A 17,765-nucleotide genomic window follows, 5' to 3' on the forward strand; every position below is an offset into this window, starting at 1 on the left:
GTAGTTAAAATCGCCAAAAATAAATAGCTGCGAGTTAGGAAACCTTGAAACAATTCCGCTAAGTGTGTCATGTAATAACTCCACAAAATTCTTAGCAAAGGTAGGTGGGCGGTAACATGCACAGACAACAATGTTTCTGTGACTTAGTTGGAAACGTACACACACAATTTCTAAGCTAGATGCTAAGTTAATATGGGATGACTCAATGTAATCAGCAACTGCAACCAGCACGCCGCCGCCCGTCCGCGAATCCCTATCATGCCGATAAACTTTGTACTGCTTATCACAAAAAGTTCATCGTTACGTATTTTGCTAGAGAGCCATGTCTCGGTCAACACAATGATGTCGGCAGAAGCAGAATCAAGAGCGGAGCACAATTCATCGCGTTTCTTTATTACGCTTCGGATATTTGTAAAGAAAACAGAAACATTTTCCACCGTCGAATCTTTGACTGGAAGAGTGCACGTTTGTTATGACGTTGCTGATTGCACGTGTTGCGGTTGGAGTGACTCGGCACCTCTATCAGTAGCACTGGTAGCACTAGAAATTTCATAAACTTCGTCACTCGTACTGCAGTAGGCGTAACACTTCTTGTTTAGGTGAAGTCTGTTGTACCTTATCTTAAATATACTATTGGGACTCTGAGATTTTGCGAAGTCAAACAACTTCTTGCGCGCATAACGTGTGGCTGGTGCGAAGTCTTCATTGACTGAGACGTTCCATGTTTTTAGTTTAGCTTTTGCTGAAAGGATGCTCTCTTTAGTTTTGGTTGACACAAGTTTTACCATTACTGGTCGACACTTGTTTCGAGAAAACGTACCAAGCCGGTGCGCACGAGTAATTCCCTCTTCAGAAATGCTCAGCTCAGGGACGTTAGAAAGCAGCGAGTGTACTTTTTGCTCAGATTGGGCCCATGTCTCCGAGGGCGAGTCATCTATACCATGAAAGATTAGATTGTCTCGCCGAGACCGATCTTCGAGGTCGTCAAGTCTAGCACGCAAGAATGCATTTTCCTTTTTAACTTCTTCTAGAACCTGATGTGTAGTGCGTACTTCACAATCCAGTCTATCAAGAACATTAGTCTTAGTTTCCACATTCTGGAGCCGGTTAGAGATGTCAGTGATTTTGTCTTCCAACTGCTGTTGATTTGTTTTGATTTCATTTACAACCATTAGTAGATTAGACTGACCATCTTGAAGCAGTTTGCACATGTCGTCAAGCTGTTTGTTACGCGTTTCAGGACCGGGGTTTACCTCAACGTCGCCGCATAGCATCAGCAATTTTACAACATCTATACTCTGACCGACGATCGAGAACAACTCCCGTGGGCATGGGAACACCAAAAGAAAAACATCGCTTGATTTTTTAGTGTACAAAGAATCGATATTACTAACCTGCGTACAGAAGAAGCGAAAAACGTTAGCCGTCCGCATCGTATGGCTGTTCCCACGCCCAGTGAAAGCATAGGCGATCGGCCGGTCCCTCTTATCGTGTGGCGCCGCTGATGTCGCTGATGATGAGGCTGGCCTCTCGAACGTTTTTGGCAGGATGGTGGGCGTGTCCGGTGGGAGACGAAGTGGCGTGTCAGGAAGATATTTCTTATCAGGAAGATAAGAAAAATAAAACAAAGTCACAGTAGCAGAAAAAAAAATTAGTTATCGATAGTTAAAACAGTAGGTACGTAGGTCTTTCTGCCAATTGTCCAGATGTTTATGTTGTTCGTGAAACATTTATTTAACACGTACGGTGCTTTGTAGTGCAATGACTGGAGGTTGTAATTTGTTAGGCACCGAGGAAGGAGGCAAGTGTCTACGCGGCGTGTGTTTATATTGCTTTCATGTTTCTCAAGTTCAGAAATAAAATATTAAAAAAAAATCGATGAATGTTGGAGAGAAGAAACAAAGGGTACAGAGTGAACGATAAGTGCATACGCATTCTACGGGAAGTATTTGATATCTAGAAAATATTGGTTCTGTATGGTCTGTATATGAGACACCCGCGATATAACGTAAAACTTCTTTTTGGAATAATAGTAGATTTTGCAGGTTTGTCTTAGTTGTCGTAGCCCATACAAAATGACAGTAATTTAAATTGGACTCAAATAGTGCGTAGTAAAGTTTTAACTTAATACTGATTGGTAAAGCATTACAACAACGGGCAATAATGCGAACAACTCGGGAAAGTTTAGCAATTAGTTAGTTAGCATGGCAATCTCACATCATATATTCGGAAAAAATTGCTCCTAAATTTTTTGTTGGCTAACTAACTCGATTTGTGAATCACAAAGTTTGATTTTATATATAACCAGAACTGGTTTATTCATAGATCTATTTAAAAAGACTTTGTATTTTTTTGTGTGTTTACTTTAAGGCCATTAACTTTGGACCACATGTGAAATTTATTTAGGATATTGTTCCCTTTACATATCAGTACATCAGCATCAGTAGCAGAAATAAAGATGCTTGTATCATCAGCATAAATGACAAACTGAACTTGGTGATCGATGTTAACAATATCATTTATGTATACATTAAATAGAAGAGGCCCAAGTATGCTTCCTTGTGGCACACCAACAATAACATTATGAAAGGAAGAGTAATGACCGTCAATTACTACGCACAGTTTCCTACACTGTAGGTACTCCGCGGACGCCATAACTGCCTAGTTTTGCAAGAAGAATGTGGTCATTTAGAACATCGAAAGCTTTACGAAGTCTATAAATACACCTAGCGTAACAAGCCTTTCCGAGAGAATAAATAGCTGGGGCTTTTAGCGTATGTTATCAGCAACTTACCTAAGCATTGGACACTATGATCATTGCAATCCCATATTTCCCAACAGATGGCGCACTGGAACTTTGTCATGCAGCCAAGGAATTGACATCGAATATGGGGACGTGTTCTAATATCTTCTACGCCCGCCTGGACTCCCTGCATCTGTGATATATTTCATTTGCAGTCAAATTTATCTCGTCGAATAGAAACCGTAAGTCACATATTATGTCTTGGAGCGGCATTTGTAAACATGGTTCTTTCAATGATATTTGAACTCGCGGTGTTGCGCGAGACTATTGATGGGGTCTTCTTCGATGCTGAGTCGTAGGAGTTCGAGTGAGGTTCCTGATCCTACAGTGCAAACTGTCTATTTATATTATATTCACACAAATACTTCTCTGACAAAAAATGTACCCGTCTGATCTCTCTGTACAAAGTGGAAAATTCCTGGTTGACCCATTACGTGGTCAAGATCCCAGTCAAAAATCGCTTTCTCTCGCCCGGACACGAGCTTTTGAGGGCATCGAACTTCTTGCCTTCGGGCAGAAGCCAACCAATTGTGTCAAACCTTTAGAAAGGCACATGGCATTTAAAGACCAATATTGGTTAGTGACGTTTGTCAAGCCCTCAACAGACTCCGGCTGACAGCACCGACGAGACCCGTAGGAACTGGCGTGCTGTGGGTCCCGGCCGGCACCTTTGCCGAAACCCGCGATCGGACCTGGAGGGGCTCGCCGCAACGTAAATTCATCGGTGCCGAGTCCGAGGAGTGCAACGAAGGCTTTGTGCTACGTACAACAGTGCAAAACTGTATTTTTGCAATAAAATACACAAAAAGTTTGCTACAAAGAATATACACAATATCTGATGTTACCCGTTACATAAGGTCAAGATCCCAGCCAAAAATCGTTATCTGGCTAAGGCACGGGGTTTTGAGGGAACCAATTTCCTTGCCTTCGGGCATGAATTTGCCAATTGTTTAAAGCCTTCGCGAAGGCACGTGACACAAACAGACCACATAAGTCAACATTCCAATCCATCAGGGCTGCAACGGCTGACAGCTCCGACGAATACCGTAGCGTCCGCTGTGCAGTATATCCTCGCCACCTCCCCACCTCCCCGCCCCCCCCTCCCCCCCCCCCCCCCCCAAAAAAAAAAAAAAACGAAAAAAAAAAAACCGTTTACGACAGATTTATGGTTGGTGAAAAGTTTACAAAAAAAAAACAAGAAAAAAAAAAAGAAAACCTCGCCCAACACAAAAAAGAAAAAAACAAAACACAAATAACGTTCAGGGGAACCACAAATATCGTCTCCCCCCAAGCTCTCAAGGCTCGACCATTCTTAAAACGTTGATTACCTTTTTTCGAGGCACACGACTGGCACTGATTTTCTAAGTTGTGAAATAATGTACTCTGATAACGTAATTGTCGTCCATAAATAGTAGGGCTGGGCGTCAATTAAACGTTTTACCCCGATTAATCGCCACCTTTTAATCGATTAATTAATCGATCAATCGGTCTCGTTATTTTTCATGCATAATATTTTTAAGACGTCAAAATATGTTTCTGCCTTTGCTGAACATGAGGTAAAGGGCCTAATACGCAAGTTTTATTACGAATCAACCTTGATGTGTAGTTAAGACCAGTTCTGAGGCAGTCACACATTATTACTTCAGCTGCATGAGGTAAAAGGTTCGGTGATATTATCCGGCAAGAGCTGCCTCCTTTGATTGTTCACACTATAGTCTCTCTCTGCTGCGCTAAACGGACACTCAAACGCTGTTGAAGTGGCCGGGAGACGTGTAACCTTCTACACCTTGTCAGGAGTTACAAATCTTCCACCTACAGTTTACTTTAGGCTAAATTTTGACCTAAAGTTTGCCCTTCATAGAGGTGTTCTCGTCCACGTCTGCGTGGTGAAAGCGTTTACTTTTTGCTTTATTTTGGTTCGCTAAAATATTACCGATTAACCGGTTAAAAAAATTAATCGCGATTAAGGCATTAATCGATTAATTGGTAGGTTAATCGATCAAATGCCCCAGCCCTAATAAATAGGCTTCCTTGTCTCATTTCATCTTGCCAATATTTTCCTCTCACCCGCCTTTCCCCGAGTTGGGAGTAAGGACTCCGTTAGAGCCATGAGCTCCCAGGCTGGCCTCTCTGCCTTACAATCATCCTTTCTCACTCTCTTTATTCCAGATTTTCGAAAAACAAAGAAAAAAACCCGCACACTTGAGGCACAATACCTACAGTTATTTTTATTGCTGTGTTCGTGTTCTTTTTAGGGAAATATTGCACAGTCGTTTTCACCGGGTAAAAGGCATTAAAAATAGTTCGGTTTCTCGTGGACCGGGACTAATGTATAGTTTTACGTGGTGAATAAAAAAATACTTCGAATTTAAGATAACCCATTTGTTACTTTATTGAAACGTGCATATCTCAAACGTAACACGCGTCTTTTTTTATCTGACAACTAAATAATCTAAGACCTCCTTTGCGCAGGTCACTATGCGCACGACTTGCTTTCTCCCTGGGATGACAGAGAAAAACGACGATGTGATCGTCCTCACTATCAGTAGTAATAAAATAATGCCGCACTTGTTTTCAAATAAAGAAAATAGAAAAACCTCAGCGTCGCCAGTGATTTTATTTATACACGTTCTCAAGTTCGTACGTGAAGACACCAATGGTATGAAGCGTCGTACTCGAAGTGAGAAAATTATATAAACCAAGAAATTTAATTGAGAAATAATATTGTGAAATGAAGTTTGGTATTTGTACGTTTATATTTATAAGTACAGGCTGGTCCCCCTCCCCCCCTCCTCCCCCCCCCCCCCCCCTCAAAACCCCAAGGAAAAAGAAGTACAAACCTTTTTTTCACCGCAAAAATAAACTACGCACCGCAGAAAGCTCATTCTCAACCCAAATATTGCGCTGGAGGTCCTAACCAGATGCCAAAGTTTTGAACACTAACCTTTATCTCCTACAAAATTTTTTTTAAAACTTTGAATGGAAAAATGGCGCCCATTTTCGCCCGTTTTCAGTAACTGACACTATAGGGCTTCCGTGCATTCGAAAGCTTGGTCGGCCGCCATTTTTCTAATAAAAATTTACAAAACCCACTTACAACTTTTGAATAGTGGTTAGTGCTGAAACTTGGAAATCTGGTCCGGACCTCCGGAGCTTCACTTGGGTGAAGAATCAGCGTTTGGCGATGCATAGTATATTTTTTAGAAAAATACTTTGTAATATTAACTTAGTCTGTCTGTATATAAGTGGATACTAGTTGCTTACCAGGAGATTAAAAAAGTTCTACAAAATTAAATGCCCGTTCACTTGCCCTATCTGGAAAGGAGATATGGGCTGGACGCCATCTTTGAAAGCGCTGTTGAGAGCGCATGCCCAGAACGAGCTCACATGAATAGGCTGCTAAGACCGGATATCTGATGGTGCGGATTGCACGCTCCAAAAAAACTCTGAAAGCTCGCCGTCACCACGCACTCAGTTCCCTATGCAGCTATGGCTGCCGGTATATCTACCTATAAGAAGTAGACGTCATGACAAACCTATAACGTAACAAAAACCGAGTCCCGTTCCACGCAAACAGCGACGGACCTCACCGCTCATCGACGCGTTCGGCAACTCGTCTCGCCCACGTCGCAGTCTGAAGCGAACTTCGCGCGTAGTCTGGCGGCCTCTCTTAATCACTTACGAATTTGACTCCACCGGACCATCTGGTTAGGATCGCGTTAGCGTCTCAACCTTTCTCACTCCTCCTTCGAAGTGCACGCTGTTCTGCACTCTTCGCTTACCTCACTCACTCTCTCGACATGCCAGGCCCGCTAACAAGCGGTCACCCACGCAGCTGGCCCTCCGAGTGCATGACCGACCTCCCGAGTCATCGACTCGAGAGAGAGCCCCTTTAATACGCCACCTACGAGACAAGGCCTGGGCATGACGTCATCCTTAGTGGAACCCCCCACCCACCCCTAGCGGCAAACACGCTGAAGCTGGACGAGAGTACGGCGCAAAGCGTTAGAAGTTGGGCGGTGTTGCGTGGGCTCACTAGTGATGACGTAATGGGGGAGGAACGAGCAGGCCTCGAATTCTCGGCGGTATTGGTTCCGCCGAGTAGGGCCCGCGGAGCGATCCCCAGGAGGGCTCTCTAGCGCGAGGCGGGAGCGATCTCGCGTGAGGCGGCGGGTCGCCCTCCACCGGAACCCCTGGGCAGCCTCAGACGTCTCAAGAGCCGAGACAAACGCAAATGAAGCAATTTCCAGGCGCCCCTTCTCGCCGGCTTTCTCGTTTCTCGCTTCCCGAGGGCCCTAAGAGGACGTATAAGAGAGCCGCCGCACAGCGAAAAGAAAAAAGAAAGCATCGCGCCGTCCTTTTTATTTGTCCTCGTTTGATGCGTTCTTCACTTGGGTGGGCGTCAACAAGCAATAAACCACGCCGCGCAAGCTAATTTCTCGCGCTGCCTGCCGTCCTGCGCCGTACACACTTCGGTTTTTTTTTTTTGTGTTGTTGTTTTGCAAGCCTCAGCTGAAGCTTGAAACTTGCTTTTTTTTAATTCTGTCGATCCGCGGAGCTTGCCACCAAGATCAAGAAGTAGAGAGGAAAAGTAAATGCGAAAGAGAAACAAAGCTCGGAACAACCCCCCCCCCCCCCCCCCCCCCCCTCGTCACGCCGAAACGTGCCGAACGCCATTCGCTACGCACTGACCTTTTATTCTGTTTACGCAAGACATACCAGCGTCGGAGAGTGTGGTGGTGTATAGACCAACCAGGGCACTCCGTCCTTCTACCCAGTCGGCCGCGCGCCGTCCCTCAAGCCTCGCCCGAGGACATGGGTAGGGGCCGAACAACAACAACCACAGCGAAAGGCTCCCCACATCTTGAGCAGGCTACTATACGCAGTTCGACCTTACGATGGACCGAGAGAAGGCTACGGGCCGTCGAAGCCAATCGAATGTCACGTAAGGGCCACGTGTCCTTTGGGAGGGTCGCTGCAACAGGGGGGGTGCGTAGTCACGTGGTACGGTCACAGAGCTGGACTGGCTGCGATGGCCCGTAGCGTCCAGTGTGGCCCATCGTAAAATAAAACGTATATTAAAAAAAAAAAGGAGAGGAAAAAACGACTTTTTTACGTTGCTCTGCACCGCACCAGGCAGGCGTTTAAACTGCCGGTGGTTCGAACAGCGCAGGAAGTTAAGAACCCACGGCGTTCCTTCTCTTCCCCGCTGCGGCGTTTCCAATGGACCTCTTTGAGGTGTTGGGTTTCCAAATAGCAGCTGACAATGAACACTCGGTTCGTCGGTAACCGGAGCTAGGGAGAGTGGAGTCCTTCCTGCGGGCACCGTGGTCGTCGTCTCCTTGGCTTGGGTGGGTGACCGGCGGCGTGGGACAAAGACGAAGCGCTGGTTGGTTGCGCTGCCCCCCCCCCCCCCCCCCCCCCCCCCCCTCGGCGGCGGCGTCGGTGGGGAAAGTCACTCAACAGAAGACACAGACCAGCATTCCTGTCAGCCGTCCGCTATCGTGGTCTGGCTTCTGGGCCTGGCTGGGTGGCTGGGGTTCCCCGGCACCAGGAGGAGGACGGCTCGCGAGAGAGTCCCTCGCAAGACGCTGTCGAGTGACTCCCCGATTAACTTCTCTAGCCTCTCTCTCTTTTCTTTTTTTGGCTGGAAGGCTCAGAGTCTTCAGACTCAAAGGAGAAACTGAGACGAAATGTCAAAGATGTTGCCCCCTCGAAGAAGTATGCGAACAGTTCTAACCCTCTCTGCGGCTGGCATCTCAGCGAAATACGGCATATCTTAGCCGAAGAGAGATAAGCGGGAGTTCCAAGAAGCGGCTGGGGCGTTTCCGAAAATTATATTCTTGAGCTACGAAAGAATGAGAGGGAAACAGAGAGAGAAAGAAAGAGAAGGGAGGGGATTGAGAGAAAGGCTGAGAGAGAAAGATACACGGAGAGATAGAAACGAGTGGCGCGAGATGCATTTTTCGCGCTCGTCGGTGCTTGTTCATGATGCCATGTGCGCGACTGGCGGCGAGCTTTGTAGCAGCGCTTTTGTTCATTAGCCCCGTTCCAGGTTATTGCTTAAGCGCTGAAGAGTTGAAGCTAAATTCTAAACGGGCGTTTTCTAATCCAACGAACACCTGCCAAATAACCAACTTTTTTTTATGTACGGCTGCAGTCGCACATGTTGGGAACGGCGTATCCGAAACACGCGAGCTAAACTATCACAATCTCCGAGCCACTTCGAGCTTCTTCTGCGCACAAGACCCACAACGCAAATCCTAAGCTATAGTCCCGAAGTTTATGCGCACGCCAAAAACCAGTCGGACCGACCCGGATATCGCCAGCGCAGGTCGGCTTCGGGACTGCCGAGAGACTCATGCAGCTTCCAAAATCCCATTGTCATGCAAATAGAGGGCGGCGTCTCGCTTCCCAAAGCGTAGCCATGAACCTCCGCAGAGAGCCCCCAAAGCAGCAGCAACAACACGGAGCGCACGCCGCCACAGCAAGACGACTTCTCCTGGCGTCTGGTTACTTCTTACCCCAGCGTCGTCGTCGTCGTCGGCTGGTTTTCCCGGGGGGACGTCATGTCAGACTGGCCAAATCTAAACTGTCCGGTCACGTGGTCGGTGAAAACGACTCGTACAACCGTCCTGGCACGTCCGCGCGGCAAATCTACACTGCTCGTTAGACACGCGTCGCTGCTTGGCCCGGCATTCTCCAAAACTCGGCGACGACGTCGAGGAGAAAATAAAAATAAAACATATCCGTGACCGTGCTGGCACAGCAGCGGAAAACAACGACGCCAAGCGTCTGGCGCGCATTACACAAACAGAGGTGGACTCGAAAAATAGAGACGTTAGGGCTTCAAATTGTTCCCTCGCGATCAGCAGAGGGCAGCGAGCTGTGGCTTTGTGCGCGCCATTCCCATTACGGTCAAAGTCCTATTTATGGCACACATCTCATTAGCCCGAGAGTTATTGCCGCGTTGAAACAGAGTCCATGTGGCTAACGAGTCCGTTAGGCTCGGGGAGCACTGCTGCCTGCCGCCGAGCCACAGCTGCTCTCGCCCGTGTTCGGTCGCTCTCGACGATGGCAGGAAAAGGAGGGAAACGCTTTGAGTAATTGGATTTGTTTTCCCGCGAACGGGTGGCCGGAACGCGCAATATTTCTATTAAGATTGTGATTATGACAATTAATAATGGAGTTTATGACCTGGCGTACCGATTTCCTTGTTCCGAAATACCTAGGAAGAAGAAAAAACTTCTCATGCAAATATTTTCTTTTGTGTACACCCTTAAGCGGGTTTCACATGCAGCGATTTTGGCCCTAAAGCGGCGCGATTTCAGCCGTCGCGGCGCTCGTGCCACTGAATTGCTGGTGCTGGCCAGAGCGCCGCGACGGCAGAAATCGCGCCGCTCTAGGGCCAAAACCGGTGCATGTGAACTAGGCTTAAGAAAGCGCGAAAAGTAACGTAATTGAATACAAGACATGAACTAAATCGGTGCACCATGGGAAGGGTGGGACAAGACAGTCACGCCGCGCGGAGAGCAGAAATGACGTCAGTCTTAGTTTATAACCAATGTCAGCTTTCCTAGTATCGCACTGCACAAAATGTTAGGGTTCACAGTCGGCGCTAATCTTTTACGCTGGAAACGGAAATTAAACCCATAGTTACCTATATAGACGCTTTCAGCGTGCGCCAGACTGAGCCGCCATAGCCGACCTTCTCTTGTCTTACCGAGATGCCGAGTCACTGTGGTGGGAGTTGAAGTGGCTCCACAAGGGCCTATGCTGGGGAGAAGGACACAAAAATGGCAATAACCTGTCCTGCTCTGTTAATGATGAAGTGGTGCGAACAGAATAAGAGGAAACAAAAACTGAAGGACGGTCATTGCTGCGCTCATGCACAGTCGCCTAAAAGAGTCTATACTGACAAAGCCTAGCAGGTCGCCAGGAGAAGCGGCCGCCGAAATGGAAATGGTAGAGCGACCGCTAGACAACGGATGAGAGGAGAATCACGTGACTGCCGCCCCGCTGCGGCGAGACGCCGGATACACTTTTCTCGAGCGAACATGTGTGTTTCGCGTCCTCGCCACTTCGAAAGCTGTTAGGTGACTTCCAGGTTCCCCGAAAAATGGCTCTTTGATGCTCTGTGCTACAAGGTCCTCGCACTCCAAATCTGCGACCGAGCACTGTATTGCTCCGTCGTCGAACTGCCAGGCTTTGTGAGTATAGAGGAGGCTATGTGAAAACTCAAAGCAATTGCCCTCCCGCCCTCCCCTCCCCCCCCCCTCCCCCCAATGCGCTGGCGAAAACAGCCGCCAACATGCCATTCCCCTTAGACCTGCTCAATCCACCACAGAGAGAAGAGCATTCTGATCAAATAAGGAGCGAAAAATACTTCGCATGTAGATATCACTAATCTACTACGCCGCTAAATGTCTCGTATAGTTAGCGGACCAATGTAGAGTTTTCGTTCCGATGACTCCGATAACGATACCCGCTACCCCGATGCCGTTTTTGAGCATGCATCGTATTGTTATCATAACATTTTTGGGGGTATCAGAGGGATCGAAACGATCTACTTAAACTCTCTATAGACCCTTTAGATAAAAGAGCGCCATCTGGCGCACGAAAGGGCGACTATCCCGCGCCGCTCATGCCAGTCTGCGCACGTTTCAATGTTGCAAAACAAATCACGATACGTTCGCGTTTTCTTGTGCAAAGTCAGATGAAGTTTGGTTTGGTTGCCCGATTTAGGGGACAAACTGTATTCTGAATTTCTGATGAAAATAATCCCTGGAGTGACGAAAATAATCCCCGGAGAAGGGGACCGCCCGTTCGAAGTGGCGAGATCGTTTGACAGGGAGATTTGCAAGTGGGCCTGAACCACTACAGATAGAGCTGCAATTGTCATTTATGAAAAGTGTGCGGTGGTCGCTTTTTAATACGTCTTTATTCGCGTGGAATGTGGCGTTCGTAAACGCGGAAGATAGGCAAATGTACGGCCTCGCGTTTTTGTCTGGTAGATAAAATAAGTTGACTGATTACAACGGGCAGACTGATAGTACAATTCAATGTGGCGTAATCACAATAATTTGGCAGTTGATGTGTGTTCCAATAGAGCTATTGTTAAATTATCCAAGCATTAAGAAAAAATACAGGGATTGGTTTTCCACGCGCCACACGTGCACGCCTTCCTCGTATACAACATTCGAAGCAAATAACCCAAATAAAGCGTTAATGAACGCGCATGCAAGAAGCAATTGTTTTAGGCATTTGCTTTAGAAAAGTTACTACTGCTCAGGCCAGCACGTGCGGCGCGTGGAACACCAATCCCCGCGTTCTCCTTGATGCTTGGGTAATTTAGCAATGGGTCTATTGTTTTCCAGGGATAGATTGTTTTAGCTACTAGGTTCGACAGGCCGAGGGAAATTTATTCGGCCGCGAGTTCGACTTATTGAGGAATATAAATTAAAATTAATTTTGTGCAACAAATTTTAAGGTTGGTACTTTATATGGCATGACAAAACCCTTCCGAGACTGCAGGTATAAACGACACATGCACTAGAAGGTGTCAATATGTCTGTGTGCGTGTGCGAATTTTAGAATCAGTGGATGAACTTAAAAACTGTATGGTGAGAATTCAAATATAATCAAATAAAGCTTTTATGTGACCAGACTGCACAGATGATGTGCTTGCGTCATTCAGGCAAACGAAAAGAAACACTGCATTTGCAAAACTGCCTGTAGACCCCAATGAAGTCTACCTGCCTCGCTTGCAACCGCGAGCAGAGCACTGATTTCTATGTCTATTTCTTGGATCGCGTCTGACCAGCTCCGCCTATAAACAAAAATGCGGCCACGGTTGGCAATCTTTTTGGTAGAGTTATATTATCTCTAGTCGTCATAGTAATATGGCGGACAGCGCTACGGTGGCAGGCTGCCATACAAATAGCCGTGGGTCTAGCACATGCTACGAACAAACGCCCATCAGGCGTTTGTGCCTAGACGTGGGTGTGACGCACTACCAAAAAGTGATTCCGGCAGGGTAAGAAAAAGCCAAGAGAGAAACAAGCGCATTCGGCAAAAGGATAGTATATCGAGAAGGTGAATATACCCACCGAGCTCTACGCATCCAGTACCCGCAGCACGAACAAAAATGAAGTGCAAATAATACGTCCCTCGTATCATCATTCGAGCATAGATAGCTCTTCTATGGAAGTATTCTGTCCATGTACACAAGCTTTGATGTCTATGAATCGCGCGTGGTGCCCACCCCATTTAATCTGTGACAGCTGCAATTGCTACGCAGCTGCTCCATTCGAGGGATCAAGGGACCATTAGTTCAACTCGTATACCAATGTCGCTACAAGCATTCGTTTACTATAGCGTTGTAAACAAATAAGTAATTTGCCTTCCGTAAAATTCTGAGAGATACCCAACCCCCGAAAAATAGCCCGCCCTCTATTTTTGGCTTGATTTGCTCTATTTTTTAAACACCGAAAGATATCCCACTTCTAGTAGTAGTATTGTTCGGGTCAATGATGACCTCGGGGTAAAGTGCGGCCAGTTGGCTATGACGGGATATAAGCGAACGTTGCTGGCTGGGAAGTACAGTCACCTTTCCTTTGTTGCCCCTCTCCACCATAACAAGCTTGGAAGGGACACGATCTAAAAAATAGCAATTTTTTTCACACTTTTCTTGATTATATACACCAAAAGTTAGCCCACTCCATATTTTTACCTGAGTCGCTCTTGATGTTAGGTGGGCTATCTCTCGGGATGTTACGGCGTGTTGTGGGTGGGACGGCAAAATATTTCCATGGAAATCTTCCTATGGAATACTTCTTATATGAGTGTCTGGCAAGATGCCATATTAAAACACCCTTTAGTGGGTTGGATGTCTTGGCAATTACTTTTTTTTGTGTCGGGCCAGGTTAGTCTTGTCGCTCATTCGTCGCTCTAAGGTACTTGTAGGCTGTTGTCTTGATGATAAAGCTAGTAAACATGCGAGCTAGCTTAGGTTGCTCATCGTTAAGACCGGAGACGACAGCAAAAAATGGGAAAGGACACGCGTCTTAAGACGTGTGTCCTGTCCAGTGTTGTACACGTTCCTCGTTCTTTTTGATTTTTGGGATGCGTTCCCTTTACAAGTTCCATCTGTGAGAAAGGAACTCCTTCCCGTTACAGTTTAAAAAAAATTGAACGTATCGCAACATATACGTTACATTTGTATTTTACTGATGACCATATTTAGTTAGATCAAACAAAGTTTTTTTTTTTTTTTTTTATCTATCCCATCATACGGAAACATACAAATTTGAATGCCGTCATGGAAGGACACCAGGTGAAGAAAACCAGCGGAAGCAAGGTTTCATTTGTTGACATATTAACATTTAAAAATGTCAGTGCTTTGCCATATTCATGTTTGTGGTGGGCGATTCAGACGAGCCAAATGTATTGTTACCCCACATTGCACGATCGTTTTACATCAACCTCACACGTTTCAATCTAACAAAGTCCCTTGTTCGTACTTAACAACAGTTGCTTCTCGGTGTTGCTGTCCACAAAACGAGCAAGTGGAGAAGAGGGTAGGGCTTCTGGAAGGTCAGTCTTGAAAACTACCAGTCCTTCTTTGTGAAGGTTGGATTCGTTGTTCAGTTTGAAGGTGGGAGAAGTGGAGAGGGAATAAAAGTTAAGTTTTGTGCATCTATCCATGTTCGGGATACAAGGGTGCGTTCGATGTCTGGTAAACTGTTCCTTTGGTGTAACTGTAGGTATTTTTGTAGAACTTCAGTGATGGCTGTAGTCTTCCTTAGATTTCTCGGTGTATGAGGATTCGTGGAAGCAAAGAAAGTAGCTGAGTTTGAAACGTCTCCTTTTCTGTCTTTTCCTTCGACTAAATATTTTGATTTCTGTACCGCAGTGTCGGGCACTGCAAAGACAATCAATGCACTAGCTCTCCTGCACCCGACTGTTATCAAGCGAGGACCCCACATAATAAACCCTAAGTAACAAAAAATTTAACAAGATCCTGCTCTTCGTAAATACATTGTTCTTATACTTTTTAGAAATTCCCCTCTTAGAAATAAAATAAAAATGACCTCACTGGCCGAAGAAAAGGAACACCGGAACGGTGTTCCTTTTCTTCGGAACGGAAGAAGGAACTTCTTCCGTTCCCGTAAAAATATAACAACTTCCCGTTCCAGTTCCACCGATGCAGAATGGAACGGCGGCGTTTTTTCGTTCCTCCTAAAAGGAACGCGTTCCAGGAACGCCGTTCCATACAGCACCGGTCCTCTCCCCATTCTTTTCGTCGTCTCCGGTCTTAACGATCTGCTGTTTTCTTTACTATTTCGTTTCGCACATAAAAGCAAGGGTCTGCATGTGTAGTTGAGCCAATTATTTTATTTTTTTCCGCGTCGAACATAAAGTTGTCTTTTGTCGAATCTTGCATGTCGGATTATGTGCACCGATGTGATGAGCACCACATCTTTGTTGTACCTCCTCTCCGTAAGTTTCTGATTGTGCTGGAGCGTATAATCCTGCTCCTTCCTTTTCCAGCCACCTAAAGGGGCAACGTTGTTGTACTTATTAAACAATGTTGGTGAGGGTGGGGTGCATCACTGCATTAGTCCAACCTCTACCGGCGGCACTCGATTCAATTTATATTATTCTACTTTAGCAAATCTCCTGGGCCTTAATACATATTATTCTTCACTCATAACTCGTAACATTTCGTCGTGATCACTTTAAACAATATGTTTTTGTTTTGTTATTTCTTATTACTTAGGTGTGCTTTTGCTATGTTAAAACTCTTGCATTCAATACTCTATCGACCAACATTGGCGGTCACGATTTATTAGGCACGAAACGTGTAATTGGTTCCGAGTCCTCCGCGAACGCTGACGTGGCCCTCGTGTTCACTACAGCAAAGCCTGGCAGATCGTCACGTGACGCGTCCGCCGAAAGTGAAAAGGTACAGCGGCAGACAAGAGTCATGTAACGGGCACCCCGCTGCGGCGAGGCGCCGAAACACACATGTCCCGAGCGATGGAATGTCCGCTCGTGCTTTTTGCGCTCCTCGGGCTACTGCTTCTTTTTTCGTCGGGTTTGAAAACCATGTTTGAAGTCCACGCCGCATCAAAAACTGTGCGCTGCTCTGTGCTACCAGATCCTCACGCTCCAGATCTGCGACCGGGCACTCTGGCTCCGTCATCGAAGTGCCAGGCTCTGTGAGTATAGGGGAGGTTATGCACGTATACTAGCGCTTCGAACTCATTTTAGACGATCCGAAAAAGTCAGTTTATCAACGTACCGAGCTGCGATTTACCACAGAGGTGCGCCAAGGTAGCGGAAGCTACCTCTTCCTCTTCAGAGCGAACAACACACGGCCTACATATGGCGAGTCCAAAGGGCAACTGATAACGTCGCTAGAAAATGGCTGCGTCAAGAGACACAGGAACACAGCCATTGGTTGGTAGCTATTTTAGGTTTTACAGCGACGTTACAGCGAATTTATATATGGATCGAATAAAGACACATACATACATAATGGCAATGAACTCTTTCAATTCGCTACTTTTAGCGATGGTGGTACCGCGGTGTGAGAATCGCGGTCCCTAGCTCCTGGGTGATTGGCCTTATAATAAATGGGCTTGTCTACAACTTCCTGGCTTGAAAAAACAGCGTAAGGCTCCAATACTGCTCGTATATAGAAAAATTCGAGTTACGCGTCGAAGACCCAGCCTCGTACCACTCTTCTGGACACCTATTTTGATTGGCACCAGTGCGCCTCCTATAGGTCGTAAAAGTTGCAAACAAACGACGTTGTAAGTTCTAAACTCAATTTTTCGAGGCACACCTCGAGGACAGTTTTTCTCCGATTGAGCCCAAGTTTCTTTATCAGCATTGCGGAATCAAAAGAAGAGAAGCTTAGATCGGCGCGTTCTGCCCTCAGCCTTGTCACAGCGCACTCTTAGCTGAAATCAGTCGGTGACCGTAGATGATAGCAAGGTATCAGGACCTCACTATCTAATAATGCTAAGGAAGGCTGACTCATGCGGGCTGCCCCCTCTTTTTGTTTATACTTGCCACGACCAATCGGAACGAAGGAATGCCGTTTAAACTGGAGTTTTTTTGTTAACATCCATGGACGTATATTGTTCCAGACCCTAGCACATAACAACTTCGCTGTAATACATATATATATATATATACAGTGAAACCCGTTTATAACGAACAACAGGAAACACTACGATCAGTTCTATATAGCAAGTAGTTCGATACAGCGAAACCCATTTACAAAACCCAGCTACGACTTTCCCGACGATTAAATATCGAACTTTAAATCGCTGCAGCCACCCAGATCCAGCGGTGAAGCCCTCAACGTTCTGGAGGGATGCAAAATCTCTAGCCTTGCTTTGCAACATCGGTCCGGAGACCGGCAGGTTCCGCACACGAATGTCCAAAAACAGCGCTTTTTCCACCTTGTCGTACGCCGGCTTACGGATGCGCCTGTTGTCCGCGTTTGGACGTTCACGGGCCTTGTCTCGGATGGCAGACTTGTTTTTAAGAATTGTACTCGGCGTACTTCTGGGGATCTTGTAGGCGGCGGCAACGTCTGATTTCTTTTCGCTGTGCTCCACACGACTGATGATGTCAACCTTGTCGGAAAGTGGCAGAGCCTGCCGCTGCTTCGTCGTCATTTCGGGGCCAAACTAGCTGGCCCGCACAGTGAACAGAAAGTGCAATGGGGACAAGAAAGACGACAACAAACGACGACTAAATTAACGAGAAGAAATGAAGGAGGGAAAGAGAGGGAGATTTGCCTGTGGTTGACGCTTTAAACGGCATGTGACAATGCTATGGAATCTGAAATGCGATAGGTTTATTTCCTCTTGGGGCGTGGCGTGTCAAGCCCCAAGTGAACGCGCAAGGTGAGGAGGGTTAAGCTAGAGTGACTTCAAGTTCT

At 46.4% G+C, this 17,765-nt stretch overlaps 1 protein-coding gene across 1 annotated transcript; it reads right to left on the minus strand.

Moving 5' to 3' along the window:
- Positions 1-470: 470 nt before the first annotated feature.
- Positions 471-17,499, minus strand: LOC120841436. Its single transcript, XM_040212325.3, has 2 exons — positions 17,137-17,499; positions 471-1,598 (listed from the first exon to the last, which is right to left on the minus strand). Exons 1-2 carry the CDS (start codon positions 17,497-17,499, stop codon positions 471-473), a joined length of 1,491 nt encoding a protein of 496 aa, XP_040068259.1.
- Between the last annotated feature and the right edge of the window lie 266 nt (positions 17,500-17,765).

This window comes from Ixodes scapularis, unplaced genomic scaffold, assembly GCF_016920785.2.
Source record: "Ixodes scapularis isolate PalLabHiFi unplaced genomic scaffold, ASM1692078v2 PGA_scaffold0__279_contigs__length_252992795, whole genome shotgun sequence".
Lineage (NCBI taxonomy): Eukaryota > Metazoa > Arthropoda > Arachnida > Ixodida > Ixodidae > Ixodes > Ixodes scapularis.

Excerpts from the sequence above, each read along its gene's own strand:
- LOC120841436 (XM_040212325.3), bottom strand. The coding sequence starts at position 17,499 with ATGACGACGAAGCAGCGGCAGGCTCTGCCACTTTCCGACAAGGTTGAC. Across the intron at positions 1,599-17,136 it reads GGTGGCTGCAGCGATTTAAA|AAATATCTTCCTGACACGCC; the intron begins GTTCGATATTTA and ends CTTCCTGATAAG.